This window comes from Abramis brama (genome assembly GCF_963993115.1).
Source record: "Abramis brama genome assembly, chromosome: 7".
In the NCBI taxonomy this organism is placed as follows: domain Eukaryota; kingdom Metazoa; phylum Chordata; class Actinopteri; order Cypriniformes; family Leuciscidae; genus Abramis; species Abramis brama.
The window spans coordinates 31,114,796-31,138,763 of record NC_139969.1 but is presented as its reverse complement, the minus strand read 5'-3'; the positions used below and the strand labels follow the sequence as shown (position 1 = coordinate 31,138,763).

At 36.8% G+C, this 23,968-nt stretch overlaps 2 protein-coding genes across 2 annotated transcripts; both read right to left on the bottom strand.

Moving 5' to 3' along the window:
• Window positions 1-399: 399 nt before the first annotated feature.
• Window positions 400-16,321, bottom strand: gipc2 (GIPC PDZ domain containing family, member 2). Its single transcript, XM_084120546.1, has 6 exons — window positions 15,679-16,321; window positions 6,442-6,627; window positions 5,756-5,936; window positions 5,203-5,321; window positions 5,006-5,087; window positions 400-1,341 (listed from the first exon to the last, which is right to left on the bottom strand). Exons 1-6 carry the CDS (start codon window positions 15,952-15,954, stop codon window positions 1,190-1,192), a joined length of 996 nt encoding a protein of 331 aa, XP_083976672.1. The 5' UTR covers window positions 15,955-16,321; the 3' UTR covers window positions 400-1,189.
• Window positions 16,322-17,122: 801 nt separating this feature from the next.
• Window positions 17,123-23,518, bottom strand: dnajb4 (DnaJ heat shock protein family (Hsp40) member B4). The gene is made up of 3 exons (XM_084120545.1): window positions 23,062-23,518; window positions 19,571-20,148; window positions 17,123-17,838 (listed from the first exon to the last, which is right to left on the bottom strand). Exons 1-3 carry the CDS (start codon window positions 23,270-23,272, stop codon window positions 17,605-17,607), a joined length of 1,023 nt encoding a protein of 340 aa, XP_083976671.1. The 5' UTR covers window positions 23,273-23,518; the 3' UTR covers window positions 17,123-17,604.
• Window positions 23,519-23,968: the final 450 nt, after the last annotated feature.

Sequence of the window (23,968 nt, the reverse complement as noted above, 5' to 3'; positions counted from 1 at the left end):
TTTGATAAACTGCACTAGTAAAAATTATTACGCAATCAAGATATATAACGGTTTTGACATAAAAGGTTCTTTAAAACTGAATCAAGAACCTTAGTATTCTATATAGAACATTTTGTTTCTAAGAGTGTACTAATCAAATGATAACTTGCAACCATTTTTATGTTCATAAATCATTTCCACATTATGGAGCGGTTTCGTCAGAAGGTTTAGCGGTACAGCAGAGGGCAGTCTTCATCCAGATATTCCCTCTGCTCCACTTCTCTACTGCAGTAAGTGCAAACACACGAACAACAGTTTGAGCCTAATGCAGTGCTTTAAATTAGAATTAAGTGACACGTTGTGGCTTGAATGATAAACAGCAGTCTTACATGTTAAGGTATGCTAAAATAATAACAGAACTAGATAGGCAACAGTTTATTATTTCATCAACAGTGAATGATCAAATTCACAAAGTAATTTAGTACATATACAGGCAAAAATCAGGCAAAGACAAATCTTGTGATTTGAGCGCAATAGAAATTGTTCATACAAAATTAAATTGACATCACAACAGCGAAGGCACACAAAAATACAAACGTCTATCATACAAAGTGATCCCTTATGGATTGTATTTTACAATAAACTCAAAACAACAAAAATCAACAATGAGAGATCAATTCATTTGTGGAATTTCTTAAATCAACTGTATGGCACCATTTGTATGGTTAATATGACGTTTTTATGTTCATGTGTATATTCTGAAATCAGCTATTGACGCTGACATTTTTTTTTCTAAATCAAATCGTTTTATCACTTTATTAAATAAATTAAAAAGTCTAAAATAGCTCTAAAAAGACAACTGATGTATATCCATTATTCTATACAAAATTCTCTCTATGCAAAACGTGTTTCAAACATCACCCTTTCCCTTTGCTTGTGTTAAATATCATATATTCCCCGCTTCACCTAGAAATGCTTCCCACGGAAATTGGTGACTAAATGTTCTTGGAGGTTTTTTTAAAGGCTTGAGATTGTATTATGTGAAGAATACGGAGGTGATATTTACTATTATTTTTTTGTTTTTATTTGTAAAAAAATCGTCACAAAGTCAAATGTTACGCATGCTAGCTATAAACAGCTGAAATCAAGGGGATCCTGTTGAGAGTTGTGCAGTTTTTCAGTGTATGGTGGTGTGTGCGTGTAGCAGCGTTTAAAACCGTCCCTGTTTGGCGTCACCGATGGCTCCCCAGACGTCAAACACAAACTCATCCGGGAAGGCAAAGTCACCGAGAGCCTGGTCCAGAGCCATGGCGAACTCGTCAGGGTTCTTCTTGTCTCTGCCCACCTCCACCATCGTGGCCGCTGTACAGAAGTGAGACAGAACATAAAGTCATCCCGTTTCGCAATACTCAAGAGCCTGACACATATTGGTGGTATTTGTTAATGCAATGAACCATTGTTTCCAAATTGCATTGCAAAGATCAGCCGTCTTGTTTCGGCAACCAGATATTAGACTGGGCATCATGTGGTTACACAACACAGTACCAAAATTATTTAATATACAAAAGTGAATAAAATGTATTATCATTTATGTTGCTGTCCCAAATATGCACTTATGATGTTATATGGTTACTTTAAGTAGTCAAGTATTATTAATTTGCATTTAGGATTGTCTGTAAATCTACTGTAAGCACACACAATATATATATATATATATATATATATATATATATATATATAGAGAGAGAGAGAGAGAGAGAGAGAGAGAGAGAGAGAGAGAGAGAGAGAGAGAGAGAGAGAGAGAGAGAGAGAGAGAGAGAGAGAGAGAGAGAGAGAGAGAGAGAGAGAGAGAGAGAGAGAGAGAGAGAGAGAGAGAGAGAGAGAGAGAGAGAGAGAGAGAGAGAGAGAGAGAGAGAGAGATAATATATATATATAGAGAGAGAGAGAGATAGATATATATATATATATATATATATATATATATAGAGAGAGAGAGAGATAGAGATATATAGAGATATAGATATAGATATATATATATATACACACACACACACTTATGATGTTAACATTTCTCACATATATTCATAAATACACATACATGCACATATACAAGTTAACAATTATTAATTTTTTACATAAATAATAAGTGTATTAAAAATGTATGGGTTCATGTGGAGATGGGTTCAAATGTATGGAGTCAGTATGATTTCTTTTTTGAAAGAAATTAATACGTTTAGTGAAAGAACTATTAAAAACAATTCTTACTCCTTTTCAGTCTGGTTTTAGAAAGCAGCATAGCACTGTTACTGCTGCTATTAAAGCGTTTAGTGACATTATTAATGCCTTGGATTGTAAACAAATTTGGCTTTTGACACAGTTGATAATGACATCCTTTTAAAGAGACAATTCATTGTTGGTCTCTGATAATATGCTATAAAATGGTTTGCCAACTACCTTACGAACTCAGTATGTGATTTTAAAGGATGGTATTTGATGGAGTACCTCAGGAGTTAGTTCTAGGACCCATTTTATTTTCTTTGTATACAAGTACCATTTGTGATAACATTCCTAATGCTAGTTATCATCTTTATGCAGATGATACTGCTATTTATTGTTGTGCATCTTCAGCTCCACAAGCTCTTCAATACTTGGAATCAGTGTTTGAAATTATACAGTCTCATCTGTGTCAACTTAAACTGGTTTTAAATACAGATAAACTAAATTAATCATATTTTAAAACTCCAAAGCTCTACCCATCAATCTTCCTGATATTACATCCTCCAAAAAAAAAAATAAAAAAAAATAATGTGTTGCTAGTTATAAGTACTTGAGTATTCGATTTGATAGTCAATTATCTTTTTAGCATCATATTGATAAATTAATTTCTAAACTTAAGCTTAAATTGGGGTTTTTATTTCAGAAACAGAACTTTATTTTCTTTTCAGCTTGATGTCTGCAACCTTTTTATTTTATTTTATTTTTTACCACTATTGGACAATGCAGATCTGCTTTATGTAAATGCTCCAGTACACTATCTAAAAAAATAAAAATAAAAACAATTTAACAGTGCTTTACTTTTTATTACTGGTTGTAGCTATCAAAAACATCAGTTCATGTTATATGATAAGGCTGAGATACCATCTCTTTACACGCAGAGAAGTTTTAACTGGTACTATTTTATTTATAAGTCTATCTGTGGTGTCACTCCATCCTATTTGTTTCTCATCTTATCCAACACAAACACACACTCACTGGCCACTTTATTAGGTACACTTTTTGCAAGTACCGTGTTGGACCCACTTTTGCCTTCAGAACTGCCTTAATTCTTTGTGGCACAGATTCAACAAGATGCTGGAAACATTTCTCAGAGATTTTGGCTCATATTGTCATGAAAGCATCACACAGTTGCTGCAGATTTATCGACCACACATCCATGATGCGAATCTCCAGTTCCTTCACATCTCAAAGCTGCTCTACTGGATTGAGATCTGGAGACTGTGGAGGCCATTTGAGTTTAGTGACTCACTGTCATGCTCAAGAAACCAGTTTGAGATGATTTGAGCTTTGTTACATGCGTGTTATCCTGCTGGAAGTGGCCAACAGATGATGGGAACATCGTGGTCATAAAGGGATGGAGATGGTCAGCAACAATACTCAGGTCGGCTGTGGTGTTCAAACGATGATCAGTTGGTACTAAGGGGCCCAAAGTGTGCCAAGAAATTATCCCTCACATCATTACACCACCAGCAGCCTGAACCACTGATACAAGGCAGGATGGATCCATGCTTTCAAGTTGTTTATGCCAAATCCTGACCTGACCATCTGAATAAAGAAATCAAGACTCATCAGACCAGGCAATGTGATTTTCCAATCTTAAATTGTCCGATTTAGTGAGCCTGTGTGAATTGTAGCCTCAGTTTCGTGTTCTCATTTGACAGGAGTGTCACCAGTGTGTCTTCTGCTGCTGTAGCTCGTCTTCCTCAACGTGTTATCCGTTCAGAGATGCTCTTCTGCTGACCTTGGTTGTAACGAGTGGTTATTTGAGTTACTGTTGCCTTTCTATCAGCTGAACCAGTCTATTCACCTCTGGCATCAACAAGGCATTTTCTCCCACAGAACTGCCACTCACTGGATATTCTCTCTTTTTCTGACTATTCTTGGTAAACCCTAGAGATGGTTTTGCATGAAAATCCCAGTAGATCAGCAGTTTCTGAAATACACAGACCAGCCAGTCTGGCATCAACAACCATGGCACATTCAGTCACTTAAATCACTTTTCTTCCCCATTCAGATGCTTAGTTGAACTTCAACAGAATGTCTTGACCATGGCTGCGTCTAATATCGCCCCCTATACCCTTTAATAGGGCAACGCAATAACGAGTGTAAAACTGATGGACACTCAACGAATAGAGAATACCAATAATGCACTGTGAGATTCACCACCGAATGAATTCCCGCGTCTCACCCGAAGATGGCGCTCACAGCTGAATCATCCATCCATCCATTTTCCAAACCGCTGGTCCAATGTGGCTACAGCCTAATATCATACAGGTATACATTCCTTTTTATTACTATTTATACATTTCTATTGATTATTAAATTGTTTAATTAAGGTTTATAGATTCTAGTTTCCATGACAGAGTTCAAGATAAATCTTTTCATCTTAAGTGGCAGCCCTTTCAGAGCACTCATTGAGTCCATGAGTTCACTGAGCAGCAAATCAGTATTTTATAATGATTTCTAATTAATCACGTGACACTGAAGATTGAAGGAATAAATTGCATTTTACATTTTTGTTTTTTGTCAAATTAAAATTGTAATCATTCACATTATTACAGTTTTTACTGTATTTTTGATTAAATAAATGCTTAGTGAGCATTAAAGACTTCTCTCAAAAACATAACAAATCTTACAGACCCCAAACTTTTAAACAATGGTGCATTTAGTTAAAAAACACTATTAATGTCAAAATTGAACCTTTATATGATCTTGTAAAGATAGGTGATGCACACTACAGAAGTCTCACCTAATTCAGTGTCTCGAATGCCCATGTAACTCTCAAGAAGATCATCCACTTTCTTCACTGCCTTCTCTTCAAACTCATTGGGCTGTAGAGTAATAGAAAGGCATTAGATATACTCTCAACTTTAAGTGAATGTTACAACTCGATTATCAGTGCTAATACTATTGCAAGCAATGGCAACACTGGTAAAACACAGTTACCATCTCCTCAACGGTTGCAGGACCCTTTGAGCGCAATCTGAGCGTTTCTCTGCCTGTGCCTATCTTGCCCTCTCCTGAGGATTTGCCTCCGCCTCCTCTTGACCTTGGTTCAAGCATCTCTGCCCAAGTGAAAGAACATTATTTTTTTTAACATTAAATCTACATTTATACATTCAATAGAGCACATGATGAAGTCTAAGGAGAAATCGCAATGCCTCATGGAAGTGAGCGTTCGCTGCAGTTTCCATTGCCAAGGCTTCTCTCATTGGTGGGTTTCTCTAGAGGGTAGTGTAGTTCCTCATTGGGAATTTAGCAATTAAACATTTTTCTTTTAAAATCAAATTGAAATCATTGACTTGTGGCTTCTTGAGAAGCAAATACCATCACTTATCAACCTTAGAGCTCATTGGTTTGTTTTGTTAAAAATACAATTCTGTATTTTCTGGATATGTGCTCTATTGTCTAGATTATCTTCCATACATCAGTCACGTACAAGATTCAAAGTTAAGAATATACAAAAATAGTACTTCAACAAGAAGCATGAATGACAAACCGAAGGCTTTCATGGGCTCTATCAGTTTGAGGGTGAAGGACTGATCTTTCGGCAGCTCCTTCAGCATTCGCGCCACCTCATAGTGCCGCATCCCCACTATGTTCTTTCCGTTAATGCTTTCGATATGATCTCCCACACAGATCACCTTCACCCCATCCACCACACTGCCCTCTTTGATACGCTGCCAAACGGAAAACACACACATGCTTCAGATTTAAGAATGTTAACATGTTAAAGCAGCAATTGAACAAATGCATGTAAGTCTACTTGTACTTTAACCATTACCTAGGCTTAATTATATATGAACAATTCAAAAAATGGGTCTGAAACACAACTGACACTTTTCTTTAAAGATAAAAACCCAGCGTTCAGAGCTACAACTACAGCATGTGATCTTGCATAAGTCATTCTAACTTATAATTAAATTATTAAGGTCGCTCAAAGCATGGCCAAACAAAAGCAACACAGGACAAAAGGGTAAATAACATTTTTATATTACAACTTACACAAAGTCATAAAATAATCTTCAGGCACTGCATTTGTTTACTTTCAAAAACATGCAAATCATTGCCTGCACGTAGGAAGCGCCAGTACTAAACGGCAAGCCACAGTATGTGCGCTATGCTCAGAAAACTGCATCCCATAATAACAGCCTGTTCTAGAGAGAAGCATCATTGAGAGTCTACCTTTATGAAGGCGTATCCAGCTCCATTGTCTGTGATGGTGAGGCCAAGTGCATCCTCAGTTTTGTGCACCTCCACCTCCTTTTTGATCCCTTTTATGTGAGCGAAGATGAAGTCCTCCAGTCCTATCTGCCCTCCCAGCAGCTTTTCCATATCAATTTTGTGGGTGTTGAGTGAGCAAAATAGGATCTGTTGTAAAACATTTAGAGGAGAGTTTCAACTATACAGTAGTGACACGGCACTTTTTAAAATAAAACATCCAGAGATGACATTAAGGATTTATGCAATTTTACTAACTTTAATTTAGTAGCTAATCCCACAGTCAGAAATCTAAATTCTTCATTTGTTATATTAACCAAATCACCAAATGCACTGTAAAAATTTTAGACGATAAAACAGAAATGAGAATCTTCACTGCAGTCTTAAACAAAGCTCTGCAGATTTCTTGACAGAAATTCGTTTTAAGCCCATGATCTCTCTCTAATTTCAACACACTAAGCCCCTATGGGGACATGGTGATGGTAAAAATATGAGATGGAAGGAACATTTTTGGGTGATCTTTCATCCAAGACAGCCCAAAATCGTACAACATGTACTGGTCATTAAGCAAAGCAAAAGTTTTGTGCGAGAATATAAATGCATTGAAATATAATTTTTCCTCCCATCTCATTGTTTTACTTTCACCTTTAGGGGCTCCGTACTAAGAGGATATGGTGATGGAAAAAAATATGAGATGGGAGGAAAAATTACATCTAAATGCCTTTGCGTTCCATTCAAAACATTTGTGTTCCCCAGAGAAACTTTGCATTCGCTCAAAAAACTTTTGCATTCACTCCCAAAAGTAGGGCTGCACGATTATTACAAAAAACATGATTGTCGATTATTCCCTTGATATTGTAATTGCGATTATTAATTACGATTGACACAATTTACATTGAACGATGTTTTGAATAGCTTTATAACATTGTTTGAAGCCATATTTATACCATATCGTTATATCAAAATAAACCTCTGAAAACGCTCTTCCTGAAAAACTTTTATTGCTTTTTTACAGCATTAAGCCTCAAATGTCAAAACTAAACTAAAATTAAAACAATGGGGAAAAAACCCTTAAGATAAGCTGTAGAAAGAAAAACACATCTTAAGCACAGAATAATGTAAGTGGATGTTTTTTTGTTGTTGTAATTGCGCCTTTGAACGATTACATAATTGTGGCATCCGTAATTGTAATCGCGATTACATATTCGATTAATTGTGCAGCCCTGGGCATTGCATACTGTATATTTTTACATTTTCCAATGCAAAGTCAACAAATATACAACAACAAATCAACAAATATATTATTTTAAAGGGTTAGTTCACCCAAAAATGAAAATTCTGTCCGTAATTACTCACCCTCATGTTGTTCCAACCCTGGAAGACTTTCGTTCATCTTCGGAACACAAATTAAGATATTTTTGATTAAATCTGAGAGCTGGATCACTCCTCCATAGGCTTCTAAGACATTATAACTTGCTGGCCCAGAAAATGTATTAAAGACATCGTTAATATATTCCAAGTGACTACAGTGGCTCAATCAAGTTTATAAACCGACAAGAATACTTTTTGTGCGCAAAAAAACAGCAAAAATAACGACTTTATTCCACTATTCATTCCCTTCTCTCTGGGCCTCGAGTCTTTTCACGTAGTGTTTTAGCGCAGCGCGTCCGTGTTGCACGTCACACGCATCACACACATGACCAGCGTCGGCCAATAGTGAGCCTACAAGGAAATGAATAGTGGAATAAAGTCGTTATTTTTGTGTTTTTTTGCGCACAAAAAGTATTCTCATCGCTTTATAAACTTAAGATTGAGTCACTGTAGTCTGTAGTCACTTGGACTATATTAACGATGTCTTTAATACATTTTCTGGGCCAGCAAGTTATAATGTCTTAGAAGCCTATGGAGGAGTGAGCCAGCTCTCAGATTTAATAAAAAATATCTTAATTTGTGTTCTGAAGATAAACGAAGGTCTTACGGGGTTGGAACAACATGAGGTTGAGTAATTACTGACAGAATTTTCATTTTTGGGTGAACTAACCCTTTAAGAACACATAGTGGCCAAAAGGAAAACTATGACTATAATGCAATTCCCCAGTATGACATCAAAATGAATTAAAAGAAAAACTTCAACAGTTCCGTAATTATTTCCTTTAACTGTCCAGTTGCAAAACAGTATTTCATTAGGAGGTTCTGACAAAGATAGCGACATATCTAAGAGGAGACGAGAATCAAATACAAATGAAAAAACCTGTTTCTGTTAATCCAGTAGGATCCTGTTTGATTTTAATTGGATTCTTAGGATCCCATAAAGATCGTTTCAGGCTGTTTCCAAATTATGATACAATTTCATGGAATCATGTACTTGTACATGTACTATCTTCCTTTAGGACATTCTGGTTAATTTGTTAATTTTTCCAAACTATAATCACTTAACAAGTTTCACAACATTCGAAACAGAACAGAATTTCACAGAATTTCCCCCACAATCAATGCCTACAAGCCAATGAAGGATGTATTCTTTTTAAAATAATAGTTTTGTACCTCTATTTTTACCCCTATTAAAAATAAAACAATGATTAAGCAATAAAAGTGACTTTTAGTGTCTTATAAAGCTAGTTTCAGTCCAATGTTATATAATCAAAAACATATATATACTTATAGCGTATATGCAATAATATATAAAAGCAAAAAGCACCAATTCCATAATACCCCACAACCAATGTCCACACAGACAGATGGGGTCACCCTGGTGTCAATCATCTAAAAATCTGGCATCATGTCTTTCAGTGTCTGGCAGCAGTGAGGAAACATGAGACCTGGCAACCTGAGACACCAGATTTAAGGTTGACGGCTTATGGGCCGGGCCAATGAACACTCGATGACAACTAAACACAGTATTGCATAACAAGTCAAGAAAAGACTAAAGCATTTCACTTGCTTCATGATAACTTGATAGTTAACATGATCTCATGCTTGTAAGTGAAGGACAACCTTTGGACGCAATTTAACGTAAGAGAAGCGAACGGTCCGCATCAGCTCTTTATAAGCGACCTTTGGCGGTGCAGAGACGCTCCAACAAAGACGACTTGTTTTCTCCCCCTTTTTGTGCACAGCGGGCACTTTGGACACACATCAGCTGACACTCATACAAGACTGTTGCCCTGGTTACCAGAGCCTATCAAAAGGCCCGGGATTAAGGGGGGAGCTTTCGCGAGGACAGGAGGGGGAGGAGGAGACGGCTGTTGGCTGCTAGATGACCAGCTTTGCTCCGTCCTGGCAGGCTGGAGGAGGATCTGTGGGCCGATTCACGGACACCACACTGCGTTACCAAGGTTGCGACTGACATCATGCCTCCTCTTACACATCGCACGTTTTTAGAGACACGGCGGATCTACGCTCTGACGTACCCGCCCACATCATATGAGGGAAAAAAAAACCTCCTTCAACTGGCAAATGTTTCACCTTCGATATGAGACACACCCACAGGGTTGCAACAGGCCGACCTTTCAGAAGCACATTCTTGAAACAGGCAGGAAATAACTGAGCTGATCAAAACAACTTTGTTAGCCAATATACAGGATTATAGTAATCTACTACAACACTCCGGTGGAAATAAAGTGGAGAGCAAAGCCCGTTTCTTTGGTAACAGAGTGCTATTTTGGGGGCCTTGGCAGGGCAATCTGCACTAATGAATGAATGAGCAGAGCCTAAAGATTAAGCCGGCATTAATAACGGACCAAAAAAGGAACAAACATGATGTATACGCTTTGAAAGATTAACACAGTTTAACAGGTCAAAATGCTGAAGCAGCCAGGTTTCACACCACACCAACATGTTTGTTGATGAAGTGACGAGAATCATCAAATCATTCATTACAACGACTGACTAACCAGCCAGTTTAGATATTACAGTGTAAATCCATTCACAACAGCAAAATGAGACTCATCGACATTTTTCCATAGGTAACCATTAACAAAGGTGGGGTAAAGGAAGGATTTACCAGCTTTCAAAACTTCACTGTGTTTACGCTATGAATGAGAGTGAACTTGGGTGAACTTTGTTTTTAACATACTTTTACATTTATCAACAAACCAAACATGCCAACTGTTAAAGGGATAGTTCAATTTAAAGTGCCCCATAGTCAATTTTATCCCTTAAAACTCCAAAATGACATATTTAAAAGTTTTTCTTTCCTGTGAAAAACTTTCTTCATGCCTTAAAATAGCTTGAACGTAACTCTACACCCTTGCTTCATTCAGTATACGCTGATTCATAAATATGCAAATGAGCCCCGCCTCCACTCACTCAGGCCAGCTCAAAGATCCATTCGGCCAACTTACTAATGTAAACGCTGCACAATGGTATCGCTCTTTACCACGTCGGACACATAACGGAAATTATTTATATGATTAGCCTTTTGCTTGCTATGTTATTAAACAGCTAATAATGTGTTGCTAATGTTACACAAACCATGTTCCCGTTCGCCATGTCAGCGAACAGGCAGCTGTCTTCTAACGTTTTGAACAACTCAGGACGTCAGTGGAGAAAGGCATATAGTTCATCATAACATCATAATATACAAATCTACCCGATTTTTCATATCAACAGAAGAATATACCGGGATAACCTGGCATCTCTCGAGACTCCCCTGCTAGTTCGCTGTTAATGATATGCTAAAGCCCGCCCGCATGTTGATGTGATTGGTTACAAGGTAGTTTGTGACGTCAGAAACACCAGCAATCTTTTGTTCACTGCAGTTTTAAGGACAAAATACTCAGCAATGACTTATGAATTTGCATATGGTTTGTCTTAAAGCATATTAAAAACACCACACAGACATAAACAACATTAAAAACTTGATTTTCACCACAGGGGGACTTTAAATTCTGTCATCATTTACTCACCCTCCAGTCGTTCCAAAAATCTATGACTTTCTTTCTGAAACTTACAATGTTTCAGATATTTTTGTCTGTATAATGAAAGTCAATGGGGTCCAAAACAACACTGGACTTTGTTTGCTTTCATTGTATTGATAAAAAAATAATAATAATCTGGGAATTTTAAAAAATATATATCTTCTTGTGTTTCACAGAAGTCATACAGGTTTGGAAAGACATTCATAAAATTTTTGGGAGAACTGTCCCATTGAGATCAAATAAATGCCATGTTTCTGCTTTTTTTTTTTTTTTCTCTGTATTTCATAATGTAAAAGGATGTGTTAAAATGTGTTCATTCAAAATACACAGACTGACATCTGAAGTTACAACATAACCATCTAAACGGGTTTCAATAAAGGCGCGACTCACATTCCATTCAGATGACAACAGCAAGAACATACTTGAAGGACGTGTTTCAACACTGATAAATCATATTCCTTATAATGACCCCGGGTGCTGCAGGATCAGCCTCGGTTCACAGTGTAGATGACAAGAATTGCAACATAATACGATATACATTGTAGGGTGTCAATAAACATCCTCAAAGATTTTGATTTTTTTTTTTTTATTCTCATTACTGTTACATCTTTTACTTTTAAGATTTGTGGTGCAAGTCAGGTACTTTACTTTACCCTAACAAAAATATGAATCCATTTCAAGTGTACTTGAGCAAAAATATAAAAGTAATTGATTATCAAAATAACAATAAATGATTAATTTGCGAATTGTACTGATCTAATTGCAGCGGTACTCCAGTTCGATTCAGTGATTCAATCAGAGCTAGTCTTCCACTGTTATGTAGCATATATGCATATATATATATATATATATATATATATATATATATATACACACACACACACACACACACACACATACATATATATACACACATACATATATATATAAAATAGGTCCCTGTTATTTAAAAATGCCAATGAGTAATTCATTTGTGAACTGTACTGATCCAATTTCAGCGATTCTCCAGTCAACAAATGAAGTGGAGTAAAGTATGATTTTATGCTTTGGAGTGTAGTGAAGTAAAAGTTTTCCAAAATAAAAATAGCCTACTCAGATAAAGCACAGACACTCTTCTGTACAAACATGTAGCCTACAAATACTTTGTTACTGTAATTGTCAATCACAATGATGACACAATCTAATACAGTAACTAGAATCGTGTCAGGACACAATTGTATTAAAATCAGCAGTGCAGCAGCTAATACTATATATAAATACCGTTTTTTGAAATATGGTAAAATGAATTCTTAACAACCCCATGACATATCATCCCCATTGCTGATATATTGAAACAAGGAAGTCTGCACTGGAAATAGGAATTCTGACATATCCAAAGGACTTTCTTCCTTTTAATTTTTTTTTTAAATGGCCAATATGCTTTAGTTGAACCATGATTCTAGTAAGTGGCTGGTGGTGTTAGAGGGTGGGACATTCTCATTGTAAGATCTGATTGGACAAAAATTTGTGTAGTGCAGGATGAGTCATCAAATATTTGGGTGCATTTTCACAGGATAAAAAAAATACATTTTAATAAGTATATCTATTCCTGCAACTTTAAGTGCAACAAAACATTTCACTAATGTCTTTAAAATACGGCTTAACATTTATATGCAAAATATCAAATGTTTTACTTCTCTTTGGTTTTAGATGTTCTTGCTGCGCTTTACAAAATACTCCTTAATGAACACAACAATATGGAATTGCATATATTGTCAGTGCATAATTCAACCAGATAAACCCTGACATGACTGGAATTTAGTGTTTAGTCAGATTGTGAATGCAATGTGTATCTACAATGGATGATACTGTCTATGAAGCATTACAGAAATCTAGGTTGTTAATAATCTCACTAGGAGCCGTATAATATGCCGATGTCAGATAAACTGTGTGTTCCTGCCACATCAGATAATACTGATACTAATAAACAATGCTGCTGTCTATCCAGTCTGTGCATCTACTCATTTGAATTTTTAAAAAGTGTCAACATTTTCAGCTCTGCTTTCTTCAGTCTTAATGGAAAATGCATGGGGTTTTTATTTGGGCATCCATTATAATTCCATTCGCAAAACAAACATACTTTCCACTCCGATAGAAGGGAGCTTTCCAGTTCAATTATAGTATTAAAAAGGACTTCAATTAGGAGACTGCTTCAGATCGCACTACACTGGCTTGCTGTTATTAGAACAAAAACTGGTGCGAGAAGAAGAAAGAAAAATTAACTAGTAGTCAATACATTGTATGTAGTGCAGTTTGAAGGTCTTCGAGCAAATATTCAGATTAGGCCTGCTAAATCAAACAATCTACCAAATGACTGACCCTGCAAAAACATAGAAAGCTGTTGAGAAGACAACACAATGTCCAGACATCAGCACCTGTATGCAAATGCTAAACAAATGACATTCCAGCTCCATGAAAGCACACTTTAGTGAAGTCACGTAGTCCAGCATGTGCAACAGAGTTGCGTCGTAGTAATAAACAGACTTTGACCAGTGAAGTTCTGCAAAAAATGACAGATAAACCTTTACAATGTCTTCATTTTTACCTGCGTTAAACCATATGATAGCTGAAATCTGGCTTGAATCTGCCAGTCACTTGACAAAAGGAGTCTCTTTGTCACATTAATTTTGCATGGGAAGGTAATGAATGCTGTAGGCTAAACGCGTTAAACAGAGAGCAAGTCGAACCTAATCGACAAAGCCCTTTTAACCGGGTGGGTATGGTGAAAGTTGCTATTGGCAGTTCAACAAACAATCAATGATATGACAGCTTGATATGATACATATGACTACCAAATAGTAGCCAATTTATTAGCTACAAAATTCATCCTAATATCCTGGTATAGATAGGAATTAGGCCTAATAGGCAACGCATGCAAAAAGAGTAATACTGTATGCACTACTCTGCGCACACCCTCCATCCCCGGAGAGGCCGGAGCAATTTATCACCATTTGTTAGGGTTGTAACCACTATAACAGGATGTGAGGGACTTCCTCTGAGGACCTGCATTGTTTTTATATCATCCTCAGGACCCACCATTTGAACACGCAAATAATCAGTGGTAGATTCATAAAGGAACTGTGTTGGATTGAGGTATCTGCAATAGATACACTTCACCAGGCCATCATGCGATTTATTTTCAGAATACTATCAAACCAATCTGTTGGCTGACCTTTAAATCGTTTAAACACCCCACACCGACAGATTTGTCCAAACAGTCCGGTTACTGGTCTGATTGGTTTTTGGGATAAAGCCCCTTAAGTGTTTTTAGTACAGGAAGTATAGGAAACTTTCTCAAATGAGGAACAACTGCTATATGAGAGGCCAGACAACACTAAACACAACTTTTTAAAACCAAATTCTAAATTTAAGAACCTTTTAAGTTCCAAAATACCAAATTCAAGAATCTGGTCAACAAAATTCATTCACACTATTAGAAAAATGAAGAATTTCCAACTTTATCTTAAGAAATCGTGGTGGTTTTTCCATATAAATTTGTATGATGTGATTAGCCTGGAAATTTATGGTTTCTGGGAAAAAGCAAGCAGTTCCTGAACCTAACCATCAGTGGGGCATAAGCAGATCGTATGCATCATCAACATAAAATAGTTTTGCATTGAGAGTTGGAATTTCATCTTGAAGATTTATTGTATCACCAGAATTATGTGGTGCTTTCAAATTCATGTATATGGGTCAATGACAGAATTTTTTTGCAAGTCATTCAAAAATATATTAAGAATTAAATAAAAAAATTTACTTTTTGTTGTTGCACTACAAAGGCAAACAACACCAACACTGAAACTGAGAAACGTTTTTTGAACGCAAATTCTTGGGGGGAGAAAAATAAAAAATACTTTTTTTTTTTTACTTATTTCAAATGGCCTAACAATTTGGAAAAGAAAGACATTTCTAAGCACTTGGCAAATGTTTTAAAATAGTTTTGTATCATATCAAATATACTTATCTGTCATTGACCCATATACATTTTTATTTTTTTATTTTGACAACTCATTTCAAGATGTAAAATTGTGTCTTTACAACGAGAGTTTTCAGGAATCAAAAAAAAAAAACCGTCAAAGACTCCTCGAGATTTAGAGTTCCCTGTGCTCAAAAAAGACGCACCTTGTGCAAACACCATGTTTTTGATTTGCAACTTTGTGTTGCTAATTTATTCCTGACTCAATGCCTGCGTACTGCGTACTGACTCAAGTTCACACTTAGATATTTAACAGTTGACATTTACCTCATCCGGACTTAAATTAAACGCTTCAGCTATTTTGCTGTACAGCTCTTTGACGTTCGTGAAGCCCTCGATCCTCCCCGTGGGACTGCCGTGCGCGAGCTGCGTGTGAAACACGAGTTTCGGTCGGAGGCTGGCAGGTGGAGGAGGGAGTCCGCCGACTCCGCCACCGTTCACCGCGGACTTCCCGGCACCTGCGTGCCCGCTCACCTCCTCGTTCTCCACTAAGTTCGAGCTTTCCTTCGACTTGTTTTTCTTTTTCCTGAGTCCCAAAGGCATGTTCGCTCCTCCTGTAAATCCGTAGGGGGGACTGAAGTACACACGGGAACCGGACGGTTAGAGCATTGAAAGACGGAAAACAACCTGTTGAATGGGTCCTTTTAGTTCGGTGCGCTAGTTTCCTCTCTTCGAAAGCGACCCAGGGGCTTAAAAAATAGCAGGTATTAGATTAGAATTAGACTGTACGGGGATCTACTGTAAACTCTCTTGCCGATGAGACGCAGACAGACACAATGGACAGCTCTATGGCCGAACGCACGCGCGCTACAGGGCGCAGTGACGTCATCCTGAAACTCATTTACCTGGCTCAGGTGTCAAGTAATGATTTTTTTTTAAAACTTCAACCGGTGAAAGCAGCAGGTTTATCACTCTAACCGGTGATAAACATACGCCCCAAAAATGGGATTATTGTGCCATAAATAGGCTATTACTCAAGATTACTAATTACTTTACTCTCCAAATGAAAATATTATATAGGTAACAGTTACGGGCGTGTAGAAACTATATAACTGATAAATAAATAGGCCTACACATTACGAGTTTAGCCTACTCATACTTTCGTCCAATACTACAAACTATTTTTTAGGCTACATATTTGTTACATTCATTCTTAATCATTTAGTAAGGACACAGACGATTAGCTGTTGTCATTGAGATTTAAGCCCGAAATTCTGCTTTCATAATTCACAATCATCATTCTAATATGATAAATGATTCTCAGTAGCAAAGGTTGCTGGATTTTTTGGACCTAACTTCCCTCATCTAGTTTTTTTTTTCATTTTTTTTTTTTTTTTTTTTCATGTGGCGTCCTCTGGCGGATGTTTCAATGAATCACGTGTACAGTTGTTGAGGGTCCTGTACCTCCTACAGTTTTTATTAATTGTATCATATTAGTAATAAACTTCCAAACACAAGACACTAGGAGTAGTAAACGGAGTAAAAATGTAAGGTAAAATAATACTAAGTATGCAAATGCTCTTCAAATTTTCAATGAATAAAACATGTTATGCTATGAACCCACAGCACAAGTTACCATTTTTTTGGTCTCTGTCAAAGACAGGTACTTTATGTGAGTGTGTTGCTCACATTTACAGGGATCTGACATATCAGATCTGAAAAAGCATTATGTCTAGCTAAATGCAAAGTATCATGAATGAAGTATCCATGGTATCATCACACAGTTTACTTCAAGCCATCATTTACTAAAATTATATAGTTTTGTGCATTTAGAAAGAAGAACAGTACATGATCTGTCAGTACAGATGAATTTTCTACTTGAAAAAGGCAATCAAACACATCTTGCTAATTTAGTCTGTAAAATACTGATGTTGTATAAGGTTTCAATAAAATATTAAAACAATTCAAATGAAGCGTTACAAAAATAACTGCGGGGAAAAAACATTTCAGACAAAAATTGCACTTTAAGCCTGCACTGTCACTGACATACATAAGCATGCAACACACACACACATATATATGTGTGTGTGTGTGTGTGTGTGTGTGTTAGACATAACATACATATATATTTAACAAACATTTAGATAAAAAATAGAAATTGCACATTCTCAAAATTTGATTTGTCATTTTAGTCCACGTATGCGAGGGGACTGAATTGTTCATGTAGAAATGTCACTAAAGTCCAAGTTCACTTTATGAGACGGGTAAGTGTCTTTTCAGGACATCCTTGGCATTAGATGGCAGACTTTCAGGAAAGTTCACATCAAACTCCACAATGAGGTCCCCTCTTTGTTCTGGGTTCTTTGGGAAGGGCAGTCCTTGTCCAGCAATGATCTTCCTCATGCCGGGTTTGATAACGTCGGTTATCTTCATATTGCACGTGTTACCGTCTATCGTCGACACGGTGACGGAGCAGCCACACAATGACTATGATCAAAGAAATACAATACAGTTGTTAGTAGGATAAGAAATATTCTTTAAACTTTAACTTTGTGTGCTATTAGTTCTAAATTTACCCCTAATTCAACTTAATGTCAAGTTCAGTTGCTGCTAGTTATTTAAGTTGCTTAGTTAAATCCTGTAAAAAATAAAGTTGAACATGCTAACATTATTTTAATGAGACAAGGATAAGACGAGGATACACAAAAGCAGTTTTGTTGTTCATAACTGCACTGTAAAAAAAAAAGTTGCTTTTAACATTTTTAAGTACAATCAACTTGGATGTTTAAGTAATTTCAACTTAAATTACATTAAACTGATTTAAAAAGTGTTGAATCTTGTATAACGGATAAAAAAGTTGAAAATTGTTCAATTGTTTGATGAGTTACAACAATGTAAAAACATGTTGCCATTACTTATTGATAATATAATTTTTTACAGTGTGCATAACTGTATATAAATAGTTTGATTTTACATTGTCATCCATCTAGAAAAAATATACTTGGTGTGAGCTGCTGTTTGAAGATAATTGGACCTGCTTAGATATGCTATCATTTAATTAATATTTTTTAAATACATATTCATCCCGATTCACAGTGTACTCTTTACACTTTCTTCTTACATGACCAGAATCAGGACAGGAATCTGAGAACTTATATAACATGTGTGCACAGCTTTCACATTATGACAGTAACCCGTGCAATGATCCACTGCCATTTCAATAATCATTTCAATTCATTCATTATACTGCAGATAGTGTGTGCAAAACTATATCCAGCTCTTTCCCTTTCAGTACACACACACAGCCTAAAAGCATATTTTATTGGTTTGACATGTTTGGTACTCTATGTACAGACACAGGACTGATTCTGCCATAGAAGTACATCTTGATGGCAGTTACAGTTTAAGTGGGCGAGCTCCTTTTCTGGCATCTCACAACAGCTGATCGAGCTCATATTCCTTCTCGAGTAAACTGCATTATGTAAGAGGTGAAATTTCACACAGAAGAATGTAACGTTTTTAACTAGGGAAATTTACAAAACAGTGCCTTATAGAAACCTGCACAGAATCGAAAATATAGACTAAAAAAGTGTCAGTATAGGCTGTAAAAGTGTTTGTAATTGTAACTGAAAAGCAATATAATAATGATTTGGTAAAAAAACATGTTAATTGTTTAAACTATAAAATTGGTATGTGCTGCAATTTAACTTACATGGTGGAAAATTATATTGCATTTAACGGACAATACATGTAGACCTAAGGTTACTGTAATTATACTGTAATATTATTGTATAAATTGGATAGATAGATAGATAGATAGATAGATAGATAGATAGATAGATAGATAGATAGATAGATAGATAGATAGTGAAGTGTTTGCCATTTTAATTGATAATAAGTGTAAAAAGGCTACAGTAAAACAAGTTAATTGGTTAACTGTAATTTAGAGGAGGACCTATTTAACTTACCATATATGGTGGGAAATTATATTTCATGTATTGTTACTATAAAATATTGTAAAAAAAAAGTTTTTGGTATAAAACATGATTTACTATAAAATTGGGAGTGAAAATCTATATATTATTTTTTAGATACCACTTTTACAGGCAGATGGATGGATGGATGGATGGATGGATGGATGGATGGATGGATGGATAGATAGATAGATAGATAGATAGATGACCATTGAGCAAATTAATTTGTAAGTGGCTCTTCTCACCTGCCGCAAACTGACCCGGACCGGGTACACAATATCCGACCCCTCTCGTCGAAAGTGGCCGTGAGGCTTGTCTTTAATGACAAACACAATGTCGGCAGGAATCGTGTTTGGCGATTCGTCACCCTCGCGTGGAAACGTGATTTTAGTTCCCTCTTTCCAGCCACGCTTGATCTCAATTGTGAGGATTTTGTCCTCGGTTCTCATGGTCCGACCGTCCGGATTCAAGCGCTTGCGTGAGATTTTCATGCGCTTGGTGCACCCATGAAAGACCTCCTCTAGAGACACCCGGAGCTCGTGGTGGATCGCGGGGTCCTGCTTTCTGCGCGGCGGGCCGCCCTGACCGACGTGTCGTTCGCGTGGAAATCCATTTATGTTAAAACTCGTAAAAGAACCAAAGGGGTCACTCCCGTCCACCTCCATGTCATCGTCATCTCGTCCATTGACTTTCCTGCCAAAAAATATCTCAAATGGATTGGCTCCTCCGAAAAACGTGGCAAACGTTGCATGAGGATCTCCATGGAAGGTGTAGGTGAAGTTGCCTCCTGGCCCGTCTGACGCTCCTCCACCTCCTTTAAGGCCTAAAAATGGACAAATTTGAGAGAAAACACGTTTTATCTCGATGGAAGGTTTAGGCCAAAGGAAGCATGGTGTTAGGCTTGCATTAGGGTACAACGGGGCAAAAGTTGTACCGGGGTAAAAAGGCGCCTTTGATTTTATTTTCCTCTACACCACTAGATGGCACAAAAACTTGCCGCAGGACTTTCCAAAACATCCGCTTTTCAAGATGCACGTGGAAATTTGTCTGATCCCTGATGTTCGTGATCAGCAACGCAACGTTGATTATGTGCTAATTAGATCTAATATTTGATGTTTTTAAAAATGTTGTAGATTTCAGTAGCAAATGAGAATAGCAAAAATGACTGAACATACTTTGGTCATCTTAATGGCTTTCAGTTTGGTTCAAGGTAGATAAAGCAACATGTATGGTATTTGGGGTAAAAGGTGCCCCTTCTGTCGGGACTAAATGCACACTAATTAACATGATAATAAAAAGCTGCCTGACTTTTCCATTTGTTGACATGACATTGTTAAATTCAGATGGTAGTTGTGTGTTCAGATGGTAGTTGGGTGAATCTTTTCTTTTTTAAATAATTTTGTTTCTGTATTTTTTTTTTTTTTTACATTTTTAATGAACAAAAATGTATTAATTTATCAAAATAAACAGAAAATAGTACAAACTTCGTTAAAGTAATTGTTTTGAACAAGAATTAACTTAGACATTGTGCAAAACATATTATTTTAACTAAAATATTTGAATACCACCTTGCCACCAGATAGCACAGGTACGTCTGTAAGATGTCTGCTAAAGATCTGGAAAACATCTTCTGCGTAAATACATCTGATAAACATCTTAGAAAGAGCAGTTTTACATACATTCTAAACCATAAATATCTTACCGACATCTTCTAGATGTCTATATGATATCTGACAGGAGATGTCTCAGAGATGTAGGCCTTGCTGATGAGCAACACTAAAAAATACATCTTGCAGATGTAAATGCAGACATCAAATAGACGTCTCTGAGATATTCGTGTGCTATAAGGATTCTTAAAAAAACAAGCCACTTTTATGATTTATTTTCACACAAAATCTGTCGCTCCATCACCTGATAGCACACATACATCACATAGAGTTTTTGCTCCTCTGCAATATGTCTATAGGACATTTCCTGTCAGATGTCAAATAGACCTTTAGAAAATGTCTTTATGATTTAGAATGTATGTTAAACTGACATCTTAAAGACGTCTATCAGATGTTAGTAAACAGCAGATGCTGTCCAGATGAAGTCTTTATTAGACATCTTGCAGACGTACATGTGCTATCTGGCAACGTTCAATTCTTTTCTCCAATCATACACTAGGAGTATGTGAAAAGCACATTTTAGACCTGTTGTAGCTACTATACAACCCACTGCGGTAGGCTGTGTATCCCAGTAAACACTAAATATATACGCACAGACCACTTAGAATTAGACAACAGACATCTAATTTCGACGCTTACATACAATACAGAGCTTGTTTCCGACTTAAAATATGTTGGTTGAGCACTGCCAGCACAATAAAACCATGACTCCATATGGTCAACTTTGTATAGCCATTCTGTACGGTAAATGTCCAGAGATTTCGTTTTCATTTCAACATAGCCTATTTGTCTACATTGTCTAGCTACATCCGACATATTTAAAAGATGAGCAGAAGGATTAAGCATTCGTGGTCAAATAATGTTCACTCAGGGCCGGCGCTCCGCACACGCACATCACGCACTGCGCGTAGGGCACCAAGTGCTTGGGGGGGCACCAAAAAATCTGGGTCGTGAAAAATCATCACAATAGGGTACTAGTATAAATAACAAATAAAATATGTCTAAAACATGTTAATATTGGGTTTAAGTGGTCGTTCAATGAGGCCTATTATATGTTGATCCGACGAAAATTATGTGTGTATTTAAGTGGTCCAGTGGTAGAATTTTTGCCAAGCGTGTCAGAGGTTCTGAGTTCTAATCCGCACTCATATAGTTTTTTTTTTTTTTTTTCTCATCAAAACCGATTATGTTTTTTAGTGGTTGTATATCAGGCAGGGACACTTTTTGTGCTTTTTGTTTTCTAATTGTACCGGAGCGAATAGAGAGTCTCTCCACAACGGATTGAAACGCGCGTCTGAGTGAAGGCTGTGCGCGAGCCAGAAACAAACATAGTATCCGCGCCACTGATCGCTCGGCAACGAGCACTTTGATCAGTTGATTTAAAAAAAACAACACATTTCAGCGCTAAATCGACTCTTATTTAAAAAACGAATGAAATGAATGCTCTGCTGGTTAACTGGAGATGTTTTGTTTGTTTGTATTGGTACATTCGTGCCGCGAGATGTTTCAAAAGTGGTGGGGACATGTCCTACCCGCAAATTACGCCTATGCGTATGCATGTCCAGGGGCGTCGCTATAGTAGTGCAAAAGATCCGAGGCTTTAGCCCTGCATGGCTAAAATCTTTTTTTTTTTTTTTTTTTTTTTACTTTGAAACTGCAATTAGAATAAAAAAAAAAACCCACAATCTCAGTGTTTGTATATTTTCATATTCACAGAGTTGTCGAATTATGTACAGAATTATTATATTGTGCCTGACCTTTGCACTTTTAACTTTCTGTGTTTACATTGTTCAGTTCCAAATCTGTGTTTTTAGTAATTGTGGTGGTATTTGGTATTTATAATTTTAACCTTTATATTATTTATTTCTTTTCATGTTTGGTGCCATTGTTAATGTAAAATTATTTATTTGCAGCAGTTATTTTGGAAGTAAAGAGAACCTAACTAAGAAATTCTGAATGGTTGTTATTCCCTTGGTGGGTGGGGGGGGGGCACCACCAAGCATTTGTGCTTAGGGCACCCAAATGGCTAGCGCTAATATGGATGTGTTTCAGAGATGGAAGAAGCCTACCTTCTTCGCCGTACTGGTCGTATATTTCCCGTTTCTTTGGATCACTGAGAACTTCATAAGCCTCCGCGACCTCCTTGAATTTCTCCTCCGCATTGGCCGCCTTGTTTTTGTCAGGATGCCATTTCAGAGCCTGTTTTCTGTACGCTTTTTTGATGTCGTCGTCTGATGCTCCTTTCGCGATTCCCAATATTTTGTAGAAATCTTTGCCCATTTTCTCCTATGCAGAGCGGGTTGGCACCGCTGCCCGAGGATTCAGTCAGTCCACTGAAAAAGAAGAGCGTGAATAAAAGCACCGTCGTGGCTGTCAAACCCTGCCTCTTTAAACCGTGACACAGATGATCAGTTGATCCTGTTGTGTCTGTTTGGAGGCGGTTACTCAGCACTAAAGATCTTGTGTTATTTTAGCCTCTTTAAATAGCAACTGCTCCCTCCCCTGTGCCAGTGCAGTTCTGGAATCAGAGGGCGCTTCTAGAACGTGTGATAGATGAAGCACGTCATTTCCCATTTTCAGATACATCCATTTTCAGATATAAAATCCTCTCGAACCAGAAACGCAAATAGCCGCAATGTCTCTGAGAATGTTGTCTATCTATCTATCTATCTATCTATCTATCTATCTATCTATCTATCTATCTATCTATCTATCTATCTATCTATCTATCTATCTATCTATCTATCTATCATGATCTCTTCATGAATCCACATGAAGACAACATCTGACAAGAAAGAGGTTCCACTTTAATACCCATTTACAGTTATTTAAAAAATATATTTTTTATCAAATGCTATATTTCTCAATACTTTGTATCTACTTTGTTATGTGAGCTAAACTATGGATTTTTGCACGTTTAGGCCTACATACTTTTTTCAAAACTGTTTAACTGAAGTTCTATAGAACAACACATTT